Here is a 19,975-nt window from a genome sequence, read left to right as displayed (position 1 = left end):
TGCATTGCATATCAGGAACCGTGCTAATGAACTATTTTTTTTTCCTGTGCTGCACTTTGCTGAACTTCATGCTTAATGGGCTTGGCTTATCCCTTAGATTTACATCAATTGTATTATATCGAGATTAAGGACGAATTGGATTAAATGTTAGGGTTATACAAATGCATCTCACAATAAATAAAGTGTCTCAGGAATAAGTGAACTGATCCTATTGAGAAGTTTAACAGTGGTGCACCAGGAGGCCATCTCACAGCTCCAGGGTCCCCATTTTTATCCTGTTTAGAAAATCCGGGTGGTCCAAGGTTAAGTTTTGAATTTACAGTGGCATTAATCTGGTTTTGTGCGGTCAAATCATGACACATTATTAAACAACATCAAGAAATTCACCATATGAGCGATTTAGCTAGCTAGTAGAACTAGTGAACCAGTGTGTACTGTAGCTATATTATGCTATACATTAACACATTACTTTAATAATGCATGAAATACATTTAACTTTACTTATGTATTTATAAAGATATAAGGTCAGTCTGAAACCATTCAAGAATTGAGATATATGGCTAATAAATTTAGCCATCAATATAATCGGGCTGCTGCAACTAAACTGCTATACTCACTACTGTGTATGAGCTATTAGCATGCTAGTTACAATTTGAGGGATTAGGAATGAAGCAGAATTTCCTAATAAACCTCAACTTTACCATCACTTTCCATCTGCTGCTGCATACACTTTGTATTTTTAATGTCGGTTTAGCTAATGACATTTGCTAATGTGTATGTGTGTGTGTGTGTGTGTGTGTGTGTGTGTGTGTGTGTGAGAGTCATTAGCATGCTAGATACCATTTGAGTAGCAGCTTTTATCAGTTAGCATTTCAGCTTTTAGGCACTGTTTTACCTTTTAGTTTTTCTTTTGTAAATCTTTCGTTTACTCTCATCCTTTAAGTGTTTAGAGTTTTTGCTTTTTGACCTGAGCGGGGAAAAAATAATTGTATTTTAAAAAATTTACCACAGAAAGTATTACTTTTTACCTCTTTTACATCTTTTTTATATGTTCGGGCAAAAAAGGTTTGACCGACTAACTAAGTAGTCGTTTATTTATATTTTTATGGTTTATACTCGTCTTTTTTATACTAAACATAACTCCAGACACAACACAGTCTGACCACTTCCTTTTCATATGACTTTTTTTTCCAGAAGGAGGATTTTGTTAATAGATTTGTGTTCGGCTAATGAATGAAAAGTGGTGCCAGTTTGCAATCTGTCGTTGTTGATGAATACGACGAAACAGTCTTTTTAACCAAATTAACACTTATAATGAAGAAATATTGAATATTAGGATTGTTAGGACTGGCGGTTTTGTTAATTTGTTTGTTTCTTCATGGCTTTGGTTTGAGAAAGAAAAGACAAGTTGTGAATAACGTTATATAAAAGAAGAAGGAAAAAAAACCACAGCCCCAGTCTTATTTCTTATTGGCTTCAAATGCAAAAGGAGCCCTGTCAATAAAACATGCGGCGAACACAGTTAAGCACTAGCGAATTAAACACCTCATAGTGATATTTGAAAGGAACTGCATGGAGCGCACAAGCAAAGTATTACCTTGGCCTAAGGAATTAGAAAGCCATAATCACGTGAGCTAATCATTTCCAGGACAATTTTCAAATTAATGCAGGGAAAATGGATTTGCCTCAGAGCCAGTATTGATCTTCAAGTCGACGAGTGAAAGCATAAAATTAATTACTTTCAGCAGTCACGAGGGGCTCCATAAAGATATAGTGGGATTCGGCACGAGCGTCCCAGGCGACTAGTCGTGTTTGCGTCCATCATGGAGATGAAACGCGAAATGAGACGCGCTGCCGCTAAACGAACGCTAACCGAGCGCACGCCGGTGTGTGTCACTCATGTATTCAGAGTCATTAGCGAGGTTAAAGGTCGATATCCAGAGGGGAAAGGAATCGCACAGTGGAGAGCCTTGAGGTCTGTTGCCATGGTGCCGGAGCAGCAGAGGCATGTGGAGTCGAAATGAAATGCAATGCAAACGGTGGGGGTTAAAAAAAGAGAAAGAAACATGCTTTGTGTCTCCTCTCTCAGACACAGCGTTTGTCTTCACTCTCTTTTCGTTTGACCAGAGGCACGGCGTCTGTGCTGAGGATAATAAGCTGCAGCTTTGGCTCTCGTAAATCAGGGTTTGCCAAACACACTCTGGCACCGATCCGCCTGTGTCTTTTAAGAGCCTGTGATGGGAGAGGATCAGTCTGTTAATGGTTTATGTTTAAATAGTGGCGAATCACTGAGCACCTGTTAGAACGACATGATTGCCGGATAATGAGTGTCTGTTTAGCAAACTGGGGCTATTCGCACACGCATTTCACCAAATCATCGTTTTTCCACATCAGATTGCACAAATTCGAGCTAAATTATCGTTTTTTTGGGTTTTTTTGGTGGAAAGGAATCTCCCAGAGGAACTTATTATTAATTCCTCTTGAGGATACACTTAAGGTTAATAGAATACAATTCATGGTTCATAAAATCATTATAATTTTGACATTGTCTTTATTTTCTTTATCTTTTTTTTCAACAAAATAAAACGGTTACAAAGCTAAGGGCCAATATCACAATGTGATACTTATATTGCGAAATTGTTACAATTTCTAAAAGATAAAATTTTTCATTTTGTAATAGAACATTATTTATATCTTATTGCTATTTATTGATTTCTAATTTTGCATTATTTATTATTGTACCATTTTTCTAATTATTGCATGCAAATTTGTTTTGGAAATTCTTTTTTTCAACCTACAAATATTGTACAATGTTGAAATGGCTTTTAAGTACCACGATTCATTTCTTTTTCTTTTTTTTTACGCCTTTTTTTTTTTATGCTAGCGCCACTGTACTCGCGTGTATGTCGTCAGCGTAGTAGTCGGGTTGGAAATCGATAATTGAAGCAAGAAGCGTATTTCAGGCTATAATTATCTTTTATGAGTGGTGGGTGGGGGGTGGGGTGGTGGTCTGCATCGGAAACTGAGACAAATTCCCATCTGCATGCATTTAAGAGTGCAGTAATCATGGTGAGAGGTGATTCAACAAAATCAGGTCGTCTGGAGTGGGGCTGCCGCTTACGTAACGACCAAATTTGCTTCACTAAAATAAATCTTCAGTAGAACGATTGCTTTTACAGCTCTTTCTCGGGTCACTAAGAGTTTAGAACGACTTGCAATCAAAGTGCAGGAGTTACTTATCTAGGTGGCGATCTTCATTTAGTTGGGTATTATTTTTTTTGCATTTTTTCCAACCATCTGCTGTGTTTAGTTTTGATTGTTATCCAGGCCCTAATATATCTCAGAAGAAAATATGTATTGATCTGTGATTTCTTGGCCACCGGGAATTTGTTCTTCTTTCCGAAATGAAATGCTTCTTTAACTGGTGCAGATTTTCAGCTTAAGCCTTCTTGCTCCTGTGGGTGCTGAAAATCTGGGTCACTGAACTGTAGCTAAAAAGATGTAAAGTTTGCTGAAGGTGCTCTGCCCGAGAGAGGCAAGCAGCGTGGCGGCGAATAAAAACAGTCCCGGATTGAGATTCTGCACTTTGAGCTCGCTTGCTTATCACACTCTCTTATTGTGCGCCATTAGCTGGTGGCTAGAAAGTGGTGCGTTTTCTCTTAACAGAGAAAGGCGTGTCTATGTGTGGCAGGTGTTGGCAGAGGTCGAAAACGAATCTGTCGAGTGACAGGTGGTGGAACAGTTCCTCGCCGTGAGAGCTTGCACGGAAAGACAAATCAGACCCCACGAGATAAAACCTGCATCTGTCTCAATCACGGTTTGATTTAGACTCAGCATATGCGAGGAAGCAGTCATAAATGACTTTGGTCGCTAGGTCACATGATCGATCGGCAGGATGACGAGAGGCTGATAAATCGCCTCGCCGTGGGACTTTTTTATTTACCGCACCGCTAGATGTGTTTCGAGGCTAATGACAGCACATATTTACAGATCACTTCGCATATACGTTAAGCCGCGACAGCCGAAATAAAAATGTCTTTTTAATTGAAACAAATAAGGAAATCGCATGCAAGCGTTATTTTTTTGTTCCTGTTGGTATTCCTATCGTGACATTTAAGAACGTTTTATTTTTATTTTTATTTTTTTTGTTACCCCCCCTGCTATTTATGCTCTTTTGCTTTTAATGATATCTAATCCTGGAACCTGAAACCTATTAAAAGTTGAAGCTCAACTTGCAACCTAAATCCCATTAAAAGTTTAAATTTGGCTTCGTCACATTGTGTTGTTTGGCTGTATAAAGCTCGCTGATACAGGCCGAACAAGCAGAGCAAACAATGGCTCATGATTGTGCGTTAGTGTGTAACACGATCTAAACCGAGACATTTTTTTTTTAAATAAAATTTTTAAAAAAGAAAGGAAACCCAGAACACTTTTTAAGTCCATGTATGTAACATTACATTTTTTTATTTAAATTAATTTTAGATTGATTTTCTATATTTCTTTTATTAGAATGGGAAAATTAAAACGTGATTATATATACAAATTAAATATTTACATATTTAAAAGGAAATTAGAATTGATTTTCTCATCAAATAAAATAAAATAAAAATAAATAAATGCGAAGACAATCTAAAGTTGACTAGGTTTTAAACTAATACTACTGTACAACTGTACACAAAGTCTAGAAAGAAAACATTCATAAATACAAACATGGAAAGAAATGCCCACCTTGATATTGATTTATTATTTAGTTATTTAATTTTTTTTATTATTTTATCCTAGTTTTTCCATCTTTTTATAACACCATCACACCATCACAAATTCTTTGTTCATGCAACTCAAAATTCATGGCAATAAAGATGATTATAATTTTAAAGTTAGTTGGTATTTAGCTGTTTAGGCCACAGTATTAACCTGGCCATCCACTCATTCCAAATTAAAAAGGTAGCTATCTTCTAAAAAAATATGAATTTAAAATATTTTTCATTAATACATTTATACATCTGTAAAATTGCAGCACTTGCCCGTCTTTCTCTTACTATTTTAACTATAATTTAAAAAATTATCCGTATTAGTTAAACCCCAGAGAATCTTTAATTAACCCAGTAATTACTGATCCACATCCGGGTCACTCAGCATCGTTTCATTTATTCCCAAAATGCATCTTAAAATAGCAACAAAAAAACCCCTCTCTCCAAGATATGAGTGTTCTCTCAATTTTTGAAATTTTCTGCCTCCTTTTTGAAAGACTTGTTGGTTCCCCTCATGAGAGGAAAATCCACTTTTGTGCTGAAGCCTGTGAGCTGCTTAAGGAACTGCGGCATCATTTGGTTCATCCAGACTAAACAAACATGTGCTGATCCTTCCATTATTATCGTGTTGTCTCATGGTTGGTGTGTTTTCTACGCTCGTTTAATAGCTTTTGTACGTTCCTTCAGCAGGCAGCCATCTGGAAACTCGAGCTGAAGGAACTGCGCACAAAGTGGGCGAGCGAAGCTTGAAGTTTGCTTCACTTAAAAGTTCGTCTGCTTCAAGCTAAGAAACTTAGCAAGATCTTTTGGTGCTAAGAAGATCTTGGTGTTTTGTGTTCTCGTTGTTAAGCACCGATGAGCTTTCTCCTCAGTGTTTATTTTCTGCTCTCAGAGCCTTTAAAGTTTCCTCACATGATACTGTTAACAGCCGTCGCCTCTGATGGACTACAACGTCCTTGATTTTTGATTCGTACACGCCGAGTGGCTTCACTGACTCCCCAAATGACAGCTAATTGAGGCTCGTTTCCCGGCGAGCGCTGCTGGACGACCCCCAAGCGTTCCTTTCTTCTGCCCGCCTGTGAAATTGGTCGGCATAATCAAAAGAAAATTGTAGAGCTGCCAGACGGGAGATGTCAGAAGAAACAGCGAGGCGGGCTAGCTTGTTGTTTACCTCTCTTGCTCTTTTTCTCCTCTTTTTACTCCTTTAGTTAGTTTTTTTTTGCTTCAGGAGACTATTTACCTGAATGTGAAGGGGGTTGGGAGTTCACTGGGGAATTGGCTCCATTGCCAGTGGTGGTGTTTTGATCAAATGGTGTTCTGGTGGTACGTACAGGCCGACAGTTGATTGACAGGCCGTTTAGTGATGTTACCCCTCATCTTCTGCAGTATCGACAATCCTCACAGGAAGTCAAGGCTTTGTGTTTTTGCAAGGTCATTTCGTATGAAACTATAAATGGTCTTCGGTTTAATCCAGAAATATCGTGTGCTTGTGGCTTTCTGTATTTCAGAATAATGATAGTACAGTAGTAGCTTATTATCTTTACCCACTCACACGGACAGCTCAGCGAGATAATCATCAGATAATCAATCATTTATTGGGCAACTGAGCTGGAGGTGGTCTTCCATCATTTTATTAATTTTTTTCGCTTTACGTTCTGGTTTCAATGTGACTTCTGGCCCTGACAGAACATTACAGGTGGGGGAAATCAGTACTCTGGCCTCCTCATGTTTTTATTTACAGAACAAGTGGGTATAACCAGATTCCTGATGAAAAATATCCCAATCGCTCCCATTCATTTAGTTTTAAACTAAAGGGGATTATGATACGCTACTGTTAGCTGTAATGCTAGAAACTTATCAGAAACCCTAACACACATTGGCAAAGTGGCATTTTAACAGTCAGAACAAAAAATAAAAAACACTATCCAGATGTGCATAACGTTCTTGAAGATACCGCAACATTTCTGAGAGAAAATCAGGAGATAAATAGGAATTTTAGGCATTCAGATAGTCCTAGACTGAATACTGTATCTCTATCAGTAGGTATTTGAATGGGTTTCGGGGTGGGGGGGCTTCCTAGACAGATTTCTTGTGCTCTTTACAAAACGGTGAATGCTGCATTAAGTTAAATCCTAGAAGAAACTTTTGGGGAAAATCCTGTTCGGTCGTATTCAGGAAAAAAAAACTGTAACCTGACATGTCCTTCAGTGTTAAAGAATGAAAAATGGTTGTAGCATCTGTCTGTTATTAAAGATAATACCGTGTGTGTACAAGGAGAGCGAGAGAATGGATGGAGTGTGTAAGCGAGGTAAGAAACGTCAGCTCGTTCTCTCACAGCTGTCTTATTTCATTGCAGGAATAAGTCAGTAAATAATCAGCAGAGTGTCGTGACCCAGAGGGTTCGGATCGTTGGGTTCTAGCTTATTTTGTCCGTCTCAGGTTGCTCAGGTTTTCTCGGTGCAACGAGGGAGCGACTCGGGGAAATAATGAACTGCATATTTTACCGGAATGAAGAAACAAAAGAAAAGATGTTCCAGATTGGTGGCTTGGAAGGCAGCCCGGTGTGCGTGTGTGTTCGCTCGCAGGAAATGGAGATCCGTGTTCGATGATGGGTTGCCAGATATGTGATATTTCCTCTCCTGCCACAAATCCTCCCCTTTCCAGTGTTGGCGCGGTTTATAGCGAGCTCTCTTTTCTAGCCGTTCAAGTGGCCTCGCTTGCGTTCAGCCAACCCACAAACACATTTACACTTTTTTCCTGGCGTTATCGTCCCCGCGCAAAGTGGGTTAGTGAACTGATCGAAGCGATTCTCTCCTCTCACACACTATACATCCACCAGGGAACTCGAACATGGCTTAATACTTAGCTCCGCGAAGCCATTTTTTTCTTCCTCGCCTTGAAAGACGGGCATGTTTGATGAATCCGTGCTGTAGGCACGAAATCAAAAAGCGCCGATTTCATCAGAAATTCTCTTTCTATCTCGTGTACAATGCAAAGGAGTTTCCCTATAGACTCCATTGTTGCCCACTCAAACTCACTTTTTAAAAAAAATTTAAGATGAAGAGATATAAGAGAGAGAGAGAGAGAGAGAGAGAGAGGACTGGTTATAGAGCTAATGTCAGAGAAAAGTGAAATGCAGTCGGGCTCAGATTTGTTTCTTGCCATTGACATTTAATCTGGGCAGAATAACAAACAGCTCCTATGAGGACGATACCTAAGCGAAGTGACGAGTCGGCATTAACTCCAAAGTGCAGAAAAAAAAGAAAGATGGGAACATTCTTCTGGGGACATTCGCTTTGCTATAAGTTTAAAAAATAAAGGAGGTAGGATTCGGGGTAGGTGGCAGCCCCTTTATTTTTGAATGATCACTTGATCTGACAGGAAAGCAGTGCGAACAGTGCACCTCATACCAGCCATTATCACACACGAGCCTCGGAGCACACAATGCGCTGCCGTACTGTAGTGGAGTCCAGATGTTCGTGTCTGACAAGAGCTTTATGGGTTTTTTATGTCCATGGCTCAAAGTGGGGTTTGTGAAGCAAAGCCAGAGGGTCTTTTGTTGTTTTTTTTTTCTTTTTTTGTTTTGCTTTTGTTTTATTTTGTTACACTGGTGGAAACGACAACCCGCCATCTGTACGGTCATTAGGCGATTTTGTCTGGTCACTTGAATGGAATGGGTTTAATCAAAACATCATTAACTTGAAAATAATCTGCGGGTTCAATAAATTAGTCCAAATCGTAATAATGAGCCTAGTGCTTAAATGGTGTAGTGTATAATATAATGAGGGAATCGTTTTTTTTTCGTCCCTGACTGCACTTTTCTGAATTGAAATGTGGCGGAAATACAAAAGCAAGATGCTACGTGCTAATTAAATATCTCTCAGCTATCTGCTATCTGGGTATGATTTTTTTTCCTTGGCTTTTTCCCATTAGGCAAAAGAAGTAATATTGACTAAACGAGGTTGCATTAAAGTTTTGCTGTGTTTAAGTAGAAAGCTTAGCCAATGGTGGAGTTATATTGGGTGAGTAAAACTAGCATTTTATATGCAAGGCTTTAACGTAAAATGAGAAAATGGCTGCCTTATGGATAGCTACATAATGAAGGAACTGGTAATACTTTGTATGTCTCAGATATTGTATTTGTGCTCTATTTTCCCACAATATATTACCTGAATCATAGGGAGAATTGCATTGTCAATCAAAAAATATTTTATATTGTACTGCATATATATATATATATTTTTTGACTTGATGAGCATCAGAGTAGGACAAGAATCCCAAACCATCTGTAGTTTATTAAATAAAAGGCAACCAAATGCTTCCGAATGTCTATCAAACTTCTAAAATTTGAGTTGCACCAATATATTTTGTAGCTTTTTTTCCGCAAATGCACTGTCAGCTAACCATGCTAAATCTTCTCGCAGTGTCCACGCTCGCAGACGGGCTCACGTCGACGTCGTTCCCCAGAAGAACTACCACTACCGTGAGCACCAGCAGCAGCTCCACACACCGAATTCTGGCCAACACTACCATCACTGTTGACCCCAAACAGAGCAAAGGAGCTAAGGAGCCTCCGTTGGAGAAATCCGGGGGTGTCGATCCTACCAGCGCCGGGCCTCCGCCCACCATCAGACGCTTCTGCGAGAGCACCGAGATCAGAGACATTGTCTGGCCTCGTACACACAGGGGCGTCACTGTGGAGCGGCCATGTCCCAAAGGAACCAGAGGTGTGTGTTTATGTGAATGTGTGTATGCAGTATCGGGTTACTGATTTAGATCGAGGTCATTGCAAGGCTGAACAAGGAAAGGTTGTGTTCCGATTGAACCATATGTGTGTGGGTGTGCAATTTGTGTATGGGTAACAGGGAAAAAAATCTCTACAGATCCTCATTTCCCTCCAGGCTAGAACTGGCTGCCCAGACTGAAATTAACTTCGGAGTTCATTGGACTCTAGGAGTTAATTTAGCACTGGTGATTTGCTGTTTATTTGTGTACGGAGTCATGTGATTAGTGTGTTGTGACAGCTTGTTTGTGGATTAGACGAGCATCTACACAGCTTGATTTGTTTCCCCGATCCATTTGGAAATGTTTTTAGGGAAAGAAAGCATGGCCTTGAGGCATTAATGAGGACAGACAGACTGCAGTATTATGCCGGTTACTTTGCATCTTCTTTTTCTGATTCGACTTTCGAGGTCTTTTAGTTCCTTTACATATATTCCTCTACATGTGAATGATCCACAGGTTTTCTCTGCATGTGCATTATGTTTGAACATCTGGCTAAGGCTTTTATCCAACCTAAAGCAATTGCAGTTAGAATTATTGCTGGGATTTAAACTTACAACCTTCTGATCGAAAGCCTTAGACACTCAACCATCACCTAATCTCTACCATCTTCACTTGATTCATTCAATCGTTTGTTTCATGCTTCTCCTAATGATTCTCTTTTAATTTTCCTTATTTATTCTAATGATTCTTGCTCTGTACTTCTGTACCTCACTTTTCTCCAAATGGTACACTCTCGTCTTTCGCTGCCAGGTCATTCCATTATCATCCTCTGCTTCTTTCTCTCTTTTCCTTTACCTCTTTTCCTTTTGATTTTCTATAATCAGCTTCTCCATGTATTGATCTTTTTCTTATACCCCTGGTATCTCAGTCTTTTCCCTTTAGTGTGCCACTTTCTTCCTTTGTGTTTCTCTTCCTGTGATGCTTTCCATTTTCTCTTCCAACTTTCCAACAGCCTTTTCTGGTTCTGGCTTAACTGAATTTTTCAATCTTTTCCAATTGGTTCTTTCCATATTCATTATTTTATACTTTTCCATTTGTATCGTTCCACTGTCTTTTTTAAATTCTCGCCAAACTCTTCCTGCCTGGTTCTCCTCTGGTACATTGGACCTCATCCAACAGATTTTCCCACTTTCTCTTTCCATCTTTCCCATTCGGTTCCACCTAAATTACTTTGCTGATTCTTTCTTTGCATTTGGTTCTGTTTCTCCTTCTAGTTACCTTTTCCTTTTACCTCTAATCCCTTCACCTTTTCCTTGTACTAATTTTCACCCCTGGTGCCTGGTTGCCGTGTGGTTCTCTTTTCCTCCTCTCTGTTCATGTTGTCTTTTCACCGATTGGTTCCCAATCACTTCTCATCAACCTTTACCTCTGGTTTGCAGTCTTCAACTTTCTTCATCACTTATCTTCCTTTTTCATGTCAACTTTTCATTTTGGTTCTCTATGCACAGGTATTGCCTCGTACCTCTGCACAGCCGCAAGTGGTACGTGGAACCCAAAGGGACCAGACCTGAGCAACTGCACCTCCCACTGGGTCACACAGGTGGCGCAAAAGGTCAGTACCGGGGGAAAAAAATGTTTTATACACCACAACTCGCATTATATATTACATACAGTAGTGGTGGGCCGTGCATTTGGTACCTGGGCCTTCATTGAGGACTTACCTGACTTAATCCACCTCTTAATACCACCACTATCACGTCGCAATTATAAAAACCATCAACACTATACATAAATGCAATATAACATGTGACATAACAGAGAAAGAGGCATTTTGCATATGGAGGGTGAATACCATTTTACTAAAGCAAGCTCCAAACCTCTACACTACAACCGCACCTCTGCCACCTACATCATCTGGAGCAGTTCAGAATCAATATTTGTCTAATAACATGACAAAAACATAAAAAATGTAATAAAATACAAACTACTCACCAGAGATGCATACTCATAATTTGCACCGCTCCTCAGAGGCTGTAAGTCAGTGGTACCGCTTGTATTCACTGGTCTGGAAATGGCGAACAAACCCTTTCCCGAGCTGAGACAAGCTAGATAGCTTTGCGGTTGGCCGATCCTCATAATGTCTTGCTTTTCTTGCTAGCTGCCCTATGAGGCGAATTTGAAATCTGATTGGTTAAAGAAACAGACTCATTGATAATAGAGACTATGGTAAAAACGCCAGCAGTACTGACTTTGAAGGCCCTGGGCAGATTAGATTGACATGGCAGCACATAGAGGCTGAAATCTGATTGGACAAAAAAATCTAACATACACGTACTGGAAGCAGTGCAGACAAGAGAAACACTACAAAATGAAAAGAATAAACTGTTGGGAATTGATTAATACAATTTAATGGAACAAATATTAGAGTTCAGGTTGTAAATGTAGGTCAGTGCTTCTAAAAGTGTTTAGACTGACTGCCTCCCCCACCCCCCCGCACTGATATACAGTGTATTCAGAAAGTATTTAGACTCCCTTCACTTTTTTTCAAAGTGATTTTTTTCTCATTAATCTACACCCATTACTTAATAATCACAAAGTGAAAACAGAATTTTAGAAATGTCTGTACATTTATGAAAAAATTATCTGTACTTAAGTATTCAGACTTTAATCCCTACTTCATGTAAGCACCCTTGGCAACAATTACAGCCTCGGGTCTTTTTGGATATGACGCAACAAGCTTTGTACACCTGGATTGGGGGAATTTACCTCAATTCTTCCTGGCAAATCCTCTCAAGCAAATCATCTCAAGCCAATTTCAGGTCTCTCCTGAGATATTCAAAAGAGTTTAAGAGCGTTCTGGCTGGACCATTCTAGGACATTCACAGAGTTGTCTCTAAGCCGCTGTTGTGGCTGTGCTTAGTGTGAATATCTTATTGGCTAATCGGCAGATGAATTTTTTGTTCTGACAAAAGAGACTGAAAAATGATGGAAAAACTTAATTTAAATTAAATTAAAATTAATTTTAATTAGTTACACTTTGATTATATTTTAAAGCATTGCTTGCGTTTATTTTTTAATCAACAGCTGTAATTAGTCAGAGGTACACAACAGTAAAAGATGAAAGAATGCACCTGAAATGTAAAAGAAACCTACACACAAGTAATCAAGGCTTTAAAAAAAACGAGTGAATTATGCTTTGAAACTTCACTAAGGCAATTGAATGTGAAGCAGCTGCTTTCTGCTCTGTGCTAAACTGGCAAATTCTTCCTATTCAAACTAACAGATGACTACAGCATTGTAGGAAACTAGACTGTTCCTCATCAAAAGAACTTAAAATATTGAATAATGTAAGATTCATTATATTATATAATAGAAAAAAAGTGCAGTTTGTATAGCAGTATAGATTTACTGTCCTCTGAAAAGAACTCAACATACAGCTATTATTGTCTAAATACCTGGCAACCAAATTGAGTACACCCCTGAGTGAACATGGCAAAAACTGTCCAAAGTGTCAATATTCTGGCATTGTTGTGTATGTTTTCAAGTGTAATAATGATTAAAGAAAAAATGCACTCAAAGTGTGAGGTAGAGACTAAAGAAACTTACGTTCCTGAGGGAACTATTGTAACTATGTTCCGCACATAAATTATTGTATTCGGTACACATGTGAACCCAACTGAAAGCCCTGTACCGAAAGATTCCGGCATGAACTTGTTACACCCCTAATATACATATATATATATATATATATATATATATATATATATATATATATATATATATATATATATACACAGTAGTGGATCGGTTCTTGCTGGTAATTTGTTCCGGGAACTCGTGACGAGTGGTGAAAATGACAAGTACCGATCAGATCATGCACCAAAATCCGCCCTGATGCATCCGGCAATTAAAACCGTCCGTGTGGAAACGTAGAAAAAGTTTAATTTGGGGTACTGATGATGTACGTAATTCAAACAACCATAATAACTTTGAAACATTTACAAAATGTTTTATTTTTGCAGTTTTCACTATAAGTAAAATATAGTTTCACATAATAAAGTTTGGTTTCACTGATAATAAACACACAATTGCATAAAGCATCCATATTTGTTCTGCTCATGTTGATTAGACTGTTAAAAAGTGTTCATTCGAGGTACATTTAGAACAGATAAAAATGTGCGATTAAGATGTGATTAATCACGAGTTAACTCATGAAAATCATGCTATTAATCACGATGAAAAATTTTATATATATATATATATATATATATATATATATATATATATATATATATATATATATATATATATATATATATATATATATATATATATATATATATATTGAAAGCCCTATTGTCTTTCGATCTAATTAAATGTCATGTCCCCTATGAGATGTTTCTCCACCAATTAAAAACCGAGTTTGTCTCCATTTGAAATCAATTGTCCTTGAGTAATAAGCACCTTACTGACCGATACGTAGTATTGGCATTTGATGATGCTGAAACATCGCCCGTTTCCTCGCCCGAATTCTTTCATCAGCTTCGCAAGCCAACGGATTCGGAACAAGTTGTGGTTTACTGTCGAGCAACTTTGTGAGCTATGGGATAATTTAATCCACCTCTACGTCGATAAAGATCCAAAACATGTTATTTAGCGTTTCTGTGCGGACAGCAGTTAACGACACCCTTTGATTAATGCGTTGCGAATAGCAAGCCCCGCTTCCAGTCACGCCACATTCATTTCCCTGCAACAAGTAACAATTTCCTCTCCAGTTTAAACCGTTTACTCACCAGCCCAAATTCGGGCTGCAAAGTTTATCAACATGAGTTCTTTTGCGTTCTCTGCCAGTTCCCTGCATTAAGCCTACCGTGTAATTTGTGTCCCTTGTAATCACACTATTTGGTTCTGAATTGGATCAGATCCGGAGCGGGGAGAACGCGGCGAACCTGGCCAATGAGCTGGCGCGCCACACACACGGCCCGGTGTTCGCTGGCGATGTCAGCTCCAGCGTCAGGCTCATGGAGCAGCTGGTGGACATCCTGGACGCACAGCTTCAGGAACTCAAGAGCGAAAAGGACTCGGCCGGACGCAGTTTTAACAAGGTACAACGGAATAATGTTCTTTTTGTCTTTTATTTCGACCCTGTTTTCATAATATCCAGGTTGCGATGAGGAATAATAGTGCAGTGTTTATTTTTATTTCCAAGTGTATTTTCAAAGGGTTGGTTTTCGGCCACTTTTTTAAAGGGCTATTTCTGTGCAATTTTGAGGGCTATTACGGATAAGTAGACATCCAATTGCACATTTATGTTCTCGGTTGATGTTTGGGTGCAGATCAACCGCTTATTTTGCATTACCAAGTCCCCCTGTTCCAAGCAGAACCTTTTTTCGAGCTTGCCGCAATTGTAAAATTCGCGGCTTTCCTGAACTCCATCGCTCCCGCCTTTCCCCGAGCTCATTTTCCTGCCACTGTGGAATTCCTGAAACGTTTAGCAGACCCGGTGGAATTCCTGAACCACTACCCACCTATGCCTGTGCATATTTGCTTTGCTTTTTTTCCGCAGACAATCCCTTTTTTTTTTCCTTTCATTTTGAGGGCTTATCTTTTCTAAGTGGTAGAGAAGGACATGCCCTCCCTCCTGTCCTACCTGTCACTTCTCCAGCCTTAGGGTTTTTTTTTGTTTTTGTTTTATCCCATCCTGAATATGTTCCAGCTCAGCTCCCCTGTAATTATGGGGGTTAGCGCATCTGACTCACCTGCCGCTCTAGATGAAAATTTGTCTAGAAAAAAAAAAGAATGAAACAAAAGAGCAAGATTCAGGGACATCATATTCAGCTTTTATTGAAGTCAAAAATTCCACAGAAAAAGCCACGATTGGAGGGTGTCACCATTTACACTTGCAAGTGCTTTGAGTCTTTAGCAATGAATAAATCTACACCGGGACACTAGATTACAATTTAAAATAAATTCGCCTACAACTCAGTGGAATTTTGTACTTTCTTTTATTTTTTAACGAAATAAAAAAGGCCGTTGATCAACAATTGTGGGATGGAGAGGTGGTGGACTTGACTCCGCCTTCAGGCCATCGCCGGCGCTGCAGAAAACCGCTGCCCGAAGAAACAACGAAGTACGCGAGAAAAGAGCAATGGGTGAAGAGGGGAGGGGGTTGGTGTCTGGAGGAGATACAGCGGGTATGGGTGGGTGTGTGGGTGGGGGGAACTTTGTTTTGATGAAATGACAATTGGCGGCTCTGAAACCTTCATATCGCCAGATAGCACAATTATCCTGACCATCAAATACAAATGACCTCCTCCAGCTTGAATGCATTGAGTTTAATGGATTTTCTCGCACGGTCCAGTACTTGCGTCTCCGTTTTTTTTTTTTTCTTTCATTTTTTTTCTTTTTTTTTTAAATCCCCCACTTCTATCTGCCACCACCTCGCACCTCACCCCACCCCACGCTTTGTCTCTGTATAACTCAGCAGTCCTGGCGTTTTGGTTATGTAAGCTAGTTAGGTATTCAAAAGACGCTTTTAATTGAAAGAGGAGGGCGACGCAGGGTAGCGCGTCGCTCTCTCAGTGTGGCGCTGCTCTCGTGCAACGTCTGATTGCATCGTATGAGACAAAACGCTTGATTGTGTGCAGGAATGTGGTGCCTTGATGTTCCTTTTGATGATGCAGGACCTGGTTTTGTAGCTTCTAACATCTAACACTGTGTGTATGTGTGTGTGTGTGTGTGTGTATATGTTTCTGTCTGATTCTTGATCTTCTTTCTTTTAAATTTTTGTGATTTTTTTTCTTTTCTTTTGTCTTCAAAATAAGCGTCAAAAGCGAGAAAAGACATGCAGGGCCTATATGAAGGTATATTCATGGTATAATCCAGCTTTACTGCATGTGGCTTCCCTTCATGCCTGTCTGGCCATCTGTCTGGCCGTCTGTCTGTCTGTCTGTCTGGCTTTCTGGTGTCTGCAGAAATCTGATTCATCCTTTAGGCATTTATTAGCAGCATCGCTTTCTTTGTCTGCTTGGCTGCTGTTTTTTTTCAGCACTTCATCCCTCTCTTCTCTCTCTCTCTCTCTCACTCTCTCTCTCTTTCACTTTCTACCCCCTTTTTGCTTTTTACCTTTTATCTCCTTTCCCTCCTCCCCTTCAATCCCTTATCCCTCGCTCTTTGTTTTTGCCTTCTCTCTCTCACTTTCACACTCTTTTTCTTTCCTTCTCTCGCTCTATTTACGCCCAGCATTTCCTTCATTGCACCGCTTCTGCTTCTGTCTCCTGCTTCCGAATTTTCTCATCACCTCGCCGTTTTTCCCCTTTCTCTCTCCTCCCCCACCTGTTTCCCAAACCAGTCTCCGATCTCCTGCGCAACCACTTGTTCTCCCCTTCTCTTTTTTTTTCTCCCTCTCACACCTTCGTTCTCTCTCTTTCTCCTTCTCGTTCTCTCTCTCTCTCTCTCTTTCGTCCCTTAGCACTGTAACATTGTATGAGTAATTGCTTTCCTGCGGCCGTAATTGCACCATCCCCGTCTGCCAACAGTGTGATCAAAGTGGCTGCGCGCTCGCTTTTTCACCCACTTCAACTTTTCAGCGCTCACCGCGCATCCTTCGTTCTCACGGACCGCGTTCGGTTGTTTGATGGATTCGAAGGAATTTCTGTTCGTATCTGAAACGTTTCCCGTTTTCCGCAGCATCGTCTTTCCAACTCTGGGGTGTGTGTGTGTTTTTTTCCTTCTGTAAGAACACAAACACTCACCACAGAAAAATCCCAGGCTGATATCACGAGAGCTTATTTCTGCCTGGGGTTTATTCATGTGACCAGGTTTTTTTTTTCTTCTTCTTTTTCTTTTTTATCCTTCTCCTTTTCCCTTTTGTCTGCTGAAAGAAATAGGCCGACGACGGCCCGCTTCGTATGCCAGCTTCCCCAAATGTTTGCTATGATCTCGTCTTTAAATGTCCTCTCCTTTCGAATGAGTGTGTCGGTGTTGACAAACCTTGTTCAGATTAAGAATAAGCTGAGTGCTCGCTTCTCACGCCGTACACACTCCTCGTCCTCACAAGGGCACAGGCTTCTTCCGTTTGCGAGTTAACGAGCGAGTTTCTTCCTCACACCCATGTTTTCTTTCACAGTTATACAACCGACTGGTCATTCAGTTTACGTTTTACCTGTATGTTAATAATACAGTCCGTAGCTAATTGTAGAATTTACTCAACAATTATTAATTTAAAAGTACAGCACAGTTATTTTTGTAAATATGTATTTATTTATGAACTTCTTTTTTTTTTTGCCATAGCAGTAAATTAACCTTTGGATAACATCAGTAATAGGTCCGAACAGACACCCTTGAAGTAAAACGCATTTTTTGGAAAGAGTCTCCAGTTTTAGTAAGACAAGAATAAACATATAGGGGGCAACTGTTTATAGCAGCGATGTGATACAGGTTACAAGGAGCTAGCTTGTTTTTCAGAAGGTTTCTGCAAACGTAAAAGTAACTATAAAAGAATCTATTTGTATCCAAAGTATGATTTTTTTTTTTAGCGTAACTAAAGAAAAAAAAAAAAAGAATTGTTGGCACTTTGCTGCCAACAATTATTGAAAACAATTCTTTTCAATAATAATAATAATAATGATAATGATGATTATGATAATGATAATAATAAGCACAGTATAATAAAAACTATTGTAAATACTACTAAAAGTTAATAATAATAATAATCATAATAAAATAAAATTAATAATAAAAATATTTATATATATATATTTATAAAGCACCCAAGTTTGCATTCCAGTTTTCACAAAACACAAAATAAAAAAAATCAACAATAGAACAATGAAACAAGCGAACAATTAAATGCACTGACACTGTCCTCACAAACAAAAATTTTTTTGTGATCTGTTTTTCTGTTTTATTTTATACAAAATAATGTAGTTATTGTCTCATGATGCTATCTAAACATAAACATACATTTCTCAATCAAATTATTGGCAAAAACAAAAAAGAAATTTTGGTGGTTTTAATGAGGTTAATCTGACTCGAGTCTCATTTAAGACCTGTTCTGATGGACAGCCGCAAAGCCACATTATTAGACTCCCTGCTTGTGCTGAAGCAGCTGAAAAGCTTCCTGTGAGGATGACCTAGCTGGTCTTAAAGCGGCTTTATCTTCGCTAAATCATGAAGTCCACGGTGAAAAAGCCAAGAAGCCTCGCCTGAGCTTTCTTCCTTGCCTCTTTAATAGCCTGCCTGCAGTGACACCGGCCTATAAGTGGCCAATGATGTGATGTCGGGAGCCGTCCTTGGCCTGTTTAAACGAGGCAGGCGAGCAGCGTTGGGATTGTTTAATTCAGTTAGCACCACGCTCCAGGCTTCAGGAAATGAAAAGCTCTCGATTAGGAGTGAGAAAGTGAAGGGGAACATGGCATTTTCCCCTCCAGTCCGCCAGGCTCCTGCGAACAGATCCCGCTGCCCGATAAGCTTTCATGCCCCCTTCTCCCGCTTTTTACCTCTACAGGAAAAATCATAGATTCTGAGGGCAATGCGGTCAGATCCTGTTATGAAACATAGTCTTAATTGGTCTCTGGAAACAAGAGCTTTGACGGGATAAGTAGGCGAACAAGAACGCTTCATTGATTTGAAAAATATTGGGCTAATTTGTTTCTTTTCTTTTTAAATGACACAAGGTAACACACAACACTCAAACACTGGTCCTTGTTTGCCAAATACCCACGTAAATTCCCTCGACTCCTTTCTCCATGGCCCTACTCGCTTGTCATGAGTCTCATTAGCTTCTGTTACACTTCCTTGGCCTGCATCATTTATGTATAGACCCTGCTTTTTTTTTTTTTTAACAAAGACGAATTCCAGCTGTCTGATCACCTCTCCGGTTTTCTCGCACGCAGGCGATCGTGGACACGGTGGATAACCTGCTGAGGCCGGAAGCGCTGAAGTCGTGGGAGGACATGAACTCGACGGAGCAGACGCACGCCGCCACCATGCTGCTGGACACGCTTGAGGAAGGGGCCTTTGTTCTCGCCGACAACCTGATCGAGCCGGCTGTCGTCAGAGTGCCTGCGGAGAACATCAGTGAGTCAGTGAGAGAGCTGGGTGTGATGAGAGCTTTCTGTCAGCACCAGTGGTTAATAGGTCTGTTACAGAGTTGTGATTAGGGATGATGGAGTTTGGTAAGCATTTGTTCTGAGCGTTGAGGTGATTTCTAACATTTCTATACAAACATTTTAAGATAGATAGATAGATAGATAGATGGATGGATGGATGGATGGATGGATGGATGGATGGATGGATGGATAGATGGATAGATAGATAGATAGATAGATAGATAGATAGATAGATAGATAGATAGATAGATAGATAGATAGATAGATTGATAGATTGATTGATTGATTTTTAGATTTGGTAACATTACATTATCCATTTACTTGAACTACAAGACAAACCTGTTCCAGCATGACAAAACCCTTGTGTACAAATCAACCTCCACGAAG

The 19,975-nt window shown here is 39.6% G+C and overlaps 1 protein-coding gene across 13 annotated transcripts in view; it reads left to right on the top strand.

Annotated features, from left to right (window-relative positions):
* The window catches only part of LOC124387128 (adhesion G protein-coupled receptor L2-like), a 139,568-nt gene that overhangs the window by 72,430 nt on the left and 47,163 nt on the right, over positions 1 to 19,975 (top strand). For 9 of the 13 annotated variants that reach the window (XM_046851255.1, XM_046851257.1, XM_046851260.1 and 6 more), the window contains 5 exons: positions 9,176 to 9,478; positions 10,985 to 11,088; positions 14,399 to 14,581; positions 16,301 to 16,339; positions 19,373 to 19,556. In XM_046851255.1, the coding sequence (XP_046707211.1) occupies positions 9,176 to 9,478; positions 10,985 to 11,088; positions 14,399 to 14,581; positions 16,301 to 16,339; positions 19,373 to 19,556 (813 nt within the window). The remainder of the gene's footprint in view (positions 1 to 9,175; positions 9,479 to 10,984; positions 11,089 to 14,398; positions 14,582 to 16,300; positions 16,340 to 19,372; positions 19,557 to 19,975) is intronic. The other 4 variants (XM_046851258.1, XM_046851259.1, XM_046851262.1 and 1 more) reach the window with 1 other exon arrangement.

The sequence above is a fragment of the Silurus meridionalis genome, chromosome 6 (assembly GCF_014805685.1).
Source record: "Silurus meridionalis isolate SWU-2019-XX chromosome 6, ASM1480568v1, whole genome shotgun sequence".
In the NCBI taxonomy this organism is placed as follows: Eukaryota; Metazoa; Chordata; class Actinopteri; order Siluriformes; family Siluridae; genus Silurus; species Silurus meridionalis.
This window is presented reverse-complemented; position numbering and strand designations above follow the sequence as displayed.